This window comes from Dipodomys ordii, unplaced genomic scaffold, assembly GCF_000151885.1.
Source record: "Dipodomys ordii isolate 6190 unplaced genomic scaffold, Dord_2.0 Scaffold83, whole genome shotgun sequence".
NCBI lineage: Eukaryota > Metazoa > Chordata > Mammalia > Rodentia > Heteromyidae > Dipodomys > Dipodomys ordii.
The window spans coordinates 321,306-331,270 of NW_012267299.1; the positions used below are offsets into that span (position 1 = coordinate 321,306).

Here is a 9,965-nt window from a genome sequence, read left to right on the forward strand (position 1 = left end):
TTAGAAACACATGCATGAAAGAAAAAACATTAAAATACATATCTAATGAACCCTTAGATATGTCATAAATTTCTTAACATGGCCTGGTCCTTTGTATTTCTCTCTCATTTGCTGTTCTGTACTTGTATCCTGTTCTGTAGCTATTCTGGAATAGGACCTCTGTCTTTGAAACGCATTATGTTCTCTGAAGTATCCTGTCATGTTCATGTAGTTACTGTGCCTGGCCAATAGTGTGTATTTTAAGAAGTAACAGGGACAGACAATTGGTGTTAGAGGCATGTCTGGGCAAAAAAAAAAAAAAAAGTTCACGAGATTCCCATCTCAACCAATAACTGGGCATGGTGGCATATACCTGTCATCTCAACTCTGGGGAAGAAAGCACAGTGGTCTAACTCTAGTGTGTGTCTGTCATCCTCAAAACAGAGAAACAGGATAGGATCAACAAGTCCTAGGTTAGCATGGGTGGCAAAGCAAGACACTGTCTTGAAAATAACTGGCATAACAAAAGGCTAGCATAGTGTGACTCAAGCAATAGAGTGCTTGCCTAGCAAGTAGTAGACTCTTGAGTTCAATCCATAATACCACATAAATAAACACACTCATCACCATATATAACTTCCAGAAGACAGGTACACTTTTGAGCCTAATGGCTTCTCCTTTGTAACATTTCATATTCATGATAATTATGTTCTGTTGTTTCTGCCATGCTGTTAGACTGAGGTATTTTGAATGAATGATTATGTAAATAAGCAAGGACTTTTGAAATAGCTAAACAGGTAAAAATAAAAATGAATAAAAAATGGTTATGCTGAATCAACCCTTCCCAATAGGTAGCTGCTTTTCCTTCCTTTCCTATTTCGTGATCTGATACTCAGCAGTCATTTGTTTTTTACTTTATACTGCCTATGTAGGGTTTCCCCCTGTTCTGCCCTTGATTATATCTTATTCCCTTTCTCAATAGAGAAGATCTTTGAAGTCAAAGGGAAACATGAATTAAAATTACTTAGTGAAAATTCAGATTCACTGAATAAAATCTGGTTTGGAAATAGAACAGTGGTTTCTTTACTTATCTCATGAACTTAATATGGAATGGATAGAATTTAGCTTATGTGCTCATTTGATTTTATTTGGTAGCAATGCATTTTACTCTGTGTAAGTCCTTTTTCTTTTCTTTGTAGGTTCTGGGTCCCTGAGAGCAAAATTTGATCTTTCAGAAGGACCCAGTAAACCCACAACACTTGCAGTGCAATTCCTCAGTGAGGGAAGTACCCTGTCAGGGGTAGACATTGAACTTGTTGGCACTGGGTATAGGCTTTCCTTAGTAAAGAAGCGATTTGCCACTGGTAAGTTGGGAAGATTCAAATTGCTTAATGTATGTGGGAAATACTTGTATTCTAGCATCTACTAAACAATTATCAAGTTTATAAGCCAAAGACATGGATGTTTTTTGTGTCATTCTTGTTATAAGGTAGAGACATACCTACCTGTTGAGTGCATTCCTGTGGTCAGTATAGCTGAACACCTGTGATGTGACTCTAATGTATTGTAAACAGCAGATGGGAACTGGGTGCTATGTCTGTAACCACAATGAGAAATGTCCTCCTTGGGTGTATTTGAAAGTATGATTGCAAAGCTGTGCTTATTGTTTTTCAGGACGATACCTAGCGGATTGTTGATGGACCTATGAAAGTGGTTAGCTCCAGGAAATAGTTCAACCTTCCATTCTGCATTATCTGTTCTTTCCAAACACTATTCTAAGTTGTATGATGTCTTTTAAACTTCATATTTGAGAGCTGACTACAACAAACATTAAATCGCACTTTCAAAGTGAGTCATTGAAAGAAATAGCACTGAAATGGTTTTCTACACAGTAATGATCAAATGCAATATTCAAGAAGCACATTTATTCAGATTCTCAAGTAAAAATGAAGTATTTGTAGGCCGAAATTTTAAGTTATCTTCAATATCTGTTTGAAAAAGTCGCTTATAGTGTCAAAAAAATAGGCCTATAATTTCAGGAGAGCAAGCACAAAATTTAGCTTTCTGTAAATTTGTAGGGTTGGATAGCTCTGAAATTTCTTAAGTTTGATATTGGATGGATATGAGGATATGTGAATTTTAAAATTTTGAATAACGGTCACTCAAAACACTCAATCAAATTGAGTTATGTGCCATAAGGTAATGAGACCAGAGTCCAAGCTGTATGCAAACAATATAATTTGATTCTCATCACATATTAATAAAGTGTAAGTGGTATTTTATATGATTTTGTTAAAATTCTCAAGTGCAATGTGTTTTAAAATAAGCTTGCAAAAGACAGCAGAAAACTTTCTTCTGCAGTTAATTAACTTTATAAAAGTTATGATTGTTTTGATGAATTAATGCTGTAGATTTAATTTATTTTTGTATGTTTTACATAATGTGTGCCTTTTAAAACAATAACAAAACCCAGAAATGTGCCTATCTACCTATGTCCATTAGTGTGCCTCACGTCCTCAGAGCTGGGTCTTCTAGTCAGAAGCTTCCGGTGGCCAAGCAGTTTTACAAGATATTTGCAAGTCTTGTAAATACCTCTGTCCTGCAATCGGGAAGGGAATTCAAAATAACTAAAGAATAATTTATATTTAGCCCTGGCTCACTTATTTAGTGATAACACTGTAGCCACTAGAAAGAGAAATAAACCTAAGTGATCACCTCAGATATTCTACATGAATCTCACGAAAAGTATGTGAAACAGATAAATTCTGAGAAAGTTTGTCAATGAAATGGCAGCTGTGGTATTTTAACTCTCAAGGTAGCATTTCCTTTGACCCTCTTTACCATTGAAATTTCACACAGTTATTTACTGGTTTGTGGACTTGAATTTTGTAGTACTTTATGAGTATTACAAAGAAAGATTCATTTTTGGAAACAGGAAGAGTACTTTCATTTGGTTTCATTTAAAAATTTGAACAATTGTACATTTTTATGTTTTTGTTCTTAATTCCCATAAGGTAACAATATGTAAATTATTTGAAGTGATAGGTTGGCTTAAGCATTTCTTAAAATGGACTACTTATAGTAAAACCCTCATTTTAACAAGTCCTGGTTAATTGAAAAAATATTTTACACAAAATTGCATAACTTTCAAATGGGAATTTTATTTATAATGATAAATACCAGTGCCCTTCATTTTTCATAGTAGAAGTAATACTTTGTTATGTGACAATTTATATAAAACCACTAATTTTCCTGTTAAACATTACAGAAAACAAAAGCCTTTTTACTAGCCATTTATGTAACATATTGTTATACTAAATACAGAGGAAATCCACACCTTAGAAATGTATAACACAGTATGTGCGTTTTCATATATTCAGTGTTAGTCCCGTTCTAAATTTAGATTTGACTAAAGCAACAAATAAGACATTTTGCTAAAATGTTCGTCTTTACTAAATAGCAAAATTAGAATTTCTAACTCTTATATTGTGCTCCTTAAAATGCCAATTACAGCCCCCCTCTTGGAATTTTAACTGTAAGTCTGCTTTGCAATCAAACTGCTTTTTTTGGCAGTTGATGTTTTATTACTGGAATTCTGACATTATTATACTCACCTTGTTTGTTTTTAATCAAGTATTACTTAAAATGTGCAAATTAGTGAAATGGTTAAACTTCTGCACTTTCTTAATTATCACAGTCTTCATATTAAGTATTGATATATAAATTTGTATTGGGTACAGGTTATAAGTTTGAAGCCATATGAGTTTATATTGATTTTTTTTTCATTTAAAAATCTAATGGAGTGAAAAAGAAACAGTAGGTTTTCAATGCGAAAGGTATGAGCAAGCTGGTTCTTGCTTATGTATAGTAATAAACATAGTAGCTGCCTCTTTAACTAAGAACTTGTAAACACAGAACTCTAACAAATGTGAGTTTTTAAGGATTGTTATTTACTACTTTGGGTTGTAATTAGAACAATGCACATCTATCTTCCAAAATTTTGTAAATATTTTTGATTTTTTTCATAAAATGTAAATTTTACATGAAAGTTGTACCCTTAATAAACATGTAATATATAATTTATTGATGGTATAGTGTGTCTTTGTTCCCTTGCTGACAGTGGTTGCTCTGTGGTAGCTTTCAGGTCAGTACAGGTGGGCAAACAATGAACTTCATATCACCAGTTTTGTAGACATATAGATGAACTATTACTTAGTTTTCATGTGTCATATGGAAAACTTTGTTTGGAACATATCTCCAAATAGTCAAAATTGTTTAACAAGGGATTATTTTAATATCTTTAAATTAATATTAAATTTTAGCCCAATTTTAAAATATACTTTTTCAAAGAGGTAGTCAGGATCGTCAAGCTTGCTGCAAAATGGCAGATTAAGAAAGGAGCAAAAGAAGGAAACTCCAAGAGAGAGAATTAAATCATAACAGACAGTTTATTTAGTCCAGGTGGGAACCTTCTTACCATTTTATGCCAGGTATCTCTCGTGCTGCTTTTTTCATTACCTGCACCCCCACCTCTGTTCGACAAAAGGGTATCTAGCTGTGGGGTAACCCCACGAACACAGTGGCTGAACACAGTGCTTGTGTCGCTCACATCACAGTTCTAAGTAGGTTTGAGTAGTTAGCTGTGGTCCATACAGCCACATGGGAACTAGGCCCCTTCTATTTTGTGATGATGCTGAAAACCTGTCCATTTGGCCAGGAGATATGCTAGCAAAGACTTGGAGTTTTCATTGTTTCCACCTACACTTGTTGAGCCATGGCATGGGTATGGCTATAGCTAGCTCCATAGAAAGGTGAGAAATGGGGCTGGGAAGGTGGCTCAGTGGTAGAGTCCTTGCCTTGCATGCATGAGGCCCTGGGTTCGATTCCTTGGCACCACATAAGCAGAAAAAGCCAGAAGTGGGGCTGACTCTCAAGTGGTAGAGTGCTAGCTTTCAGTTGAAGAGCTGAGAGACAGCGCCCAGGCCTAGAGTTCAGGCCCCACGACTGACCAAGAAAAAAAAAAAAAGAAAGGGGAGAAATGAAATGTGATTAAGTTCCAGGAGGAAAAGAAAACAGGATTTTGATCAACAGTAGTCCTCCATCACCTACCCCATCTCTAATATTCATATTGTTCTTTCTCTAAGGTGCATTTATAGTGTCTGTGGCATTCTATACTGAAGTATTGTTTTCCATGATTTTACTATTTGCTGGTATTTTATACCCATTTTAAAGTATAATGTGGCTTTTCTCCATACTTCCTCTAATTATGTCTGAACGATCATTTGTGATAACTAAATTCATTGTTTATCTTTAGTATTAAATAATTTTATCTGTGAAAACTGTTAACTTCCAAGTAACAGAAAATAATTAGGAAATAGTTTAAACAGAGACCTATTTTTTCCCCTCATATCTTTAAAAAAATTGTATTGTTATTATAGAGGTGATTTACAGAGATGTACATCTCCTTTGGTATAGTGCCCTCTGTTCCCTCGTTCTCTCCTCGTCCCCCTCTCCCGGCTCACCCGTGAGTTATATAGCTCACTTTCTTTCATCAGTGTTCAGCGAGCTCCACTGCTGCACTTTTGCACCCTTTTCCCTCAAGTTCTGTGCCCCCCGTCCCACCCTCCCAAAGATGGACACATGAATGCACCATACATAAGGGAAAGAAGACAGAATCTTCAAAAAGTAAAAACTTTTTTTTTAAGTGTTTTGGGGCTGGGAATGTGGCTCTGTGGTAGAGTGTGTTTGCCTAGTATGCATGAAGCCCTAGGTTCATTTCCTCAGTATCCTATAAACAGAAAAAGCCAGAAGTGGTGCTAAGGCTCAAATGATAGAGTGCTAGCCTTGAACAAAAGAAGCTCAGGGACAGTGCCAGGCCCTGAACTCAGGGCAAAAAAAAAAAAAAAGTGTTTTGTTTCCATATCTTGGAGTTTGTTTCAGTATGTATATTAGAATCCTGTATAATTCATTACATCACAGTGTTTTAGATCTAACTTCTGCATATCAGAACATGCGCTGTTTGTCTCTCTGAGCTTGGCTTACCTCACTTAATATGATTTGTTTATATCTTAAAATTTGCAAGCTATTTGATTCTGGCATTACATTGATATAAGTTATTTACTTGGTCTTTTCCTTACATTTGCATTATGGGGGACTATAGGTCCAGACTATATGTTTACATCTATAGCTGGGGGATAAGTATTCTACATTTTACTCTTTGGAACAGTAAGTTTGCATAACTTTCCTAGAGAACAGTTTGAGCCTTTTTACAAATAAATCTGTGTGTGACACAAGCAGAGGGAAGTCGCTCTGAGGACATAATGAGAAATTTTGGTCATCTACAAACCAGGGACAGAGAGCTATCGGGAGAAACCCTCTCAATGCCTTGTCTTGGACCTTTAGCCTCCAGAATTGAGAGAAACAATTTCCATTCCTGAGCCCCCGTCTGGCAGCTCTTGATGACTGGTAGCATGATAAAACGTGGAAATGTTGACTGCTGACTCCCTTCAGTGCCCTGTGCCTGTCATGCAGCCACACTAAGAGTGTGCGAAGCTATCCAGAGGGAAGGAAGTCTTCCAGGAGGTGTGTTGAGGAGAGAAGCCAGACATCAAGGTGTGCAGACCTTCCCACTCGGAGCCTTCTGCTGAGCCATCACTACCTTGTGCCTGGACCCTAGAAAAAGGAGGACTGTTGCTGTTGGGAGTGTGCCATCATGGCCAGAACTTAGCCTGGCTCGCTTTACCAACCACCAACAGTTGTAGAAAACTTAACTTTGGTGTAAGTCTATGATTTCACTCAACTCTTAAGCTATCTCGAGAGTGCCAAGCATACTGGGACACTGATGACTGGCCACATTTTATAGCCTTGCCAGAGCTCCCTGGAGATATGGTTAGGTGTTTCAGGCAGCAAGCCCCCCTCCATGGGTACATTCCTGTTCACCCACAAGTGATGCATGGCTTAGCCTTGTGCTGTACAGTTCAAACTTATGTCCTTATCGGGTAGTCAACTAATATGAGGTGCTATGGCCGACTGGTGCAGTAGCACCTTTAGTATGCTGGAGCCAAGGTTAAGAATTACTGTCCAGGTAGGGGCCCAGCAGGGGAAGCATCCTTCATCCGGATGTGTGTGCATTTGCTAACTGTTTAAACTCCCAGGAAGTGATACCAAGTGTGCCAGCTCTGTGCCTGATGATGCACAGGACCTGATCATTTGAGGCATAGTGGAAAGCATTACATAGAATTTCCTGGCCATGTAATTAGCATTGGATTGGTCTCCTGCATGACAAGGAGGAATTCATCCCACTGGCTACCTCAGGGCAAGGTCACTCACAGAAGGAGAGCCAGGGCTGACTTTGGAGGTCTTGCCTCCAGAACAGAATGTCTCTGGGTATAATGCTGTTAGTCTCATCTTGTTTCCCACTGCCTACTGAGCTGGTCAACGGGATCTTCAGAGCCACTGCCTGCATGGATACTCAGGGTTCTTAGAAGGACACTTGGCAAGGATGCTGCAGGTGTGGTAGACCATGGTAACCTTGCCAAAAGAACTTGAGTTCCCATTGTACTGCATGTACAATCCCAGGGCAGCATGCAGCCCACGCTGGATGCTTCCACCTCTGCCACTAGGGAGTTGGTGTTTATACCTCTTTTCTAATTGGTCACATTTTCAAATGCTGGGTGACAAATACCATTAACCAGAGATAGAAATGGAACCTGATTTCTTATAGGTTCATCTGAGAAATTCAGGATGGCAGCCAGGTGCCAGTGGCTCACGCCTGTAATCCTAGCTACTCAGGAGGCTGAGATCTGAGGATCACAGTTCAAAGCCAGCCCGGGCAGGAAAGACCATGAGACTCCTGTCTCCAATAAACCACTAGAAAACTGGAAGTGGCGCTGTAGCTCAAGTGGTAGAGCACTCGCCTTGAGCTGAAGAGCTGAGGGACAGTGCCCAGGCCCAGAGTTCAAGCCCCATGACTGACCAAAAAAAAAAAAAAAGAAATTCAGAAGCCCCATGACTGGCCAAAAAAAGAAAAAGAAATTCAGGATGGCTCTTCAGAGCAAGGACAACTGGTCTGTATACTCTGAAGTTTCGGCAGCACAGCCCCCTCTGAGCATGCTGTCAGCTTTTTCTGGAAGCCCACAATTGGAAGATTGCCTCTCACACTAACATCTTCCTCATGGCTGCAGCCCTGTGACTTGGTGTTGAATTTGCAGTCTCTGATGGACTTCCCAGTCCCTGTGCAATAGGACCTCTTGAGATAGATGGGTCCAATCCCTGGAAAGGAAGATAAAAACATACACTGTAGAAGGTTTTGAGGGGAAAAAAAATACTTGAAATTGTTGAGAAACTCCTGGGCAATGAAAATCTGCCATTCCATCCTCAAAACTCTCCCAGTTCTTCTTATAATCAGCTCTGTGACCCAGGCCTTTAGTTTCAGAGATCATTGCTAATTGTTTTAGGATTGATTCACTTGTGCTGTAAGAACAAAATTCCTTACTAACCTGCTGTGTAACCTTGGTCACACTGCTCTTCCTCACTGAATACTGAGTTTCTCATGTTAATAAAGAAGTTGGCTAGAAAAAAATTACATATTTTAAACTAGTAATCACCCTGAGATATTCTAAAAAAAATAATGTGACAAGAGAGATACATACAAAGTTACTGATTGCATAACAGGATTAGGAGAGTTGGCCAAACAACATGATTACTCCCATGTAATGAATTGCTATGTAGCTGTTAAAAAAAATCATGAAGATCTATAGTCATTGCTATTAAAGTACTGCCAGAATATTATTAAAAGGCAAAGTGTGATTTTTACTTTTGTAGTTTGGTGTCAGTCCTGGGGTTTGAACTGAGGACCTAGTGCAGTCCCTGAGTTTTTGTTTTTGTACCCCCCACCCTCCACCCCCTCAAGGCTAGCACTACTACTTGAGCTATAGCTCCACTTCTCTAGCTTTTTTAGTGCTTCAATATAAGAGTCTCACAGGCTTTCCTACCTGGGCTAGCTTCAAATCATGATCCTCTGAAATTGGGAGGATCATAGTTGTAGGTCAGCCTGGACAGAATAAAGTTCACAAGACTCCTTTTCAACTGGCAGCTAAGTGTGATGGCAGATGCTTGTTATTCTAGGTAAGAAAGAAGACCTAAAGTAGATGGATTAAAGCCCAGGCATATGCTTAGAGAGAAAATGAAAACATCTCAAAAATAACCAGTGCAAAAAAAGAGCTAGAGGTTTGGTCCACTGGTAAAGTGCCTGTGTAGCAATCATAAAGCCCTGAGTTCAAACCCCACTACTGCCCTTCCTCCCAAACATTTAATCTTTGGGCAACAAATACGTGGCAATTTGTGTGTGTGTGTGTGTGTGTGTGAGACTGGATAGAAGTGTGTGTGTGTGTGTGTGTGTGTGTGTGACTGGATAGAAGTCCAGAAAAACGGGAGCTTTTTAAAGTTCAGAACTACAATGTTACCATAGTGAACAGCATTTGCACCTTTGAGATTCCCAAAAGTATAAAGTGAAAATGATGAGCATGCCACCATGATTAAGTCACTGGTTTTCTGACTTCCATTAGTGAGATATTCCCATTAGAAAACTAGCATTTTCAGGATTTTCGGAGTGGGAAGTGCATTTTGAAGTTACCTGCACGCCAGTTTCCATGGCTCTCTGAGCATATGCAGATGGACACCTTGCAAGGCCATAGCACCCACTGCTGTGGCTGCGCAAGGTGAAATGGCCTTTGCTCTCTGGCGTTGGCTGTGTTGCTGCTCTTTCTCAGTCCGTTTGTTTGCTTCCTTGTGAGCTCAAGTTAATGGCACCCACAATATTTAGTCCAAGATTCAGATCCCCAGCCAGTCCTCTAGATTAGGCCGCAAGGTGCCATGGCTTGAGGACAGAAGTCAACAAGCAATTCACTTAGACATACCACATATTGGCAAAGTAGCCGTGATCAGAAATGATCTTTTTTCAGCTCCTGCCCTCCCCATTCCCCAGA

The 9,965-nt window shown here is 39.1% G+C and overlaps 1 protein-coding gene across 1 annotated transcript in view; it reads left to right on the forward strand.

The window, feature by feature from the left end:
* Positions 1-4,062, forward strand: part of Fcho2 (FCH domain only 2) — a 133,538-nt gene extending 129,476 nt beyond the window's left edge. Inside the window, exons 25-26 of the mRNA XM_013025285.1 lie at positions 1,179-1,343; positions 1,654-4,062. Of these exons, the coding sequence (XP_012880739.1) occupies positions 1,179-1,343; positions 1,654-1,676 (188 nt within the window). The 3' untranslated portion in view covers positions 1,677-4,062. The remainder of the gene's footprint in view (positions 1-1,178; positions 1,344-1,653) is intronic.
* The last annotated feature ends 5,903 nt before the right edge of the window (positions 4,063-9,965 follow it).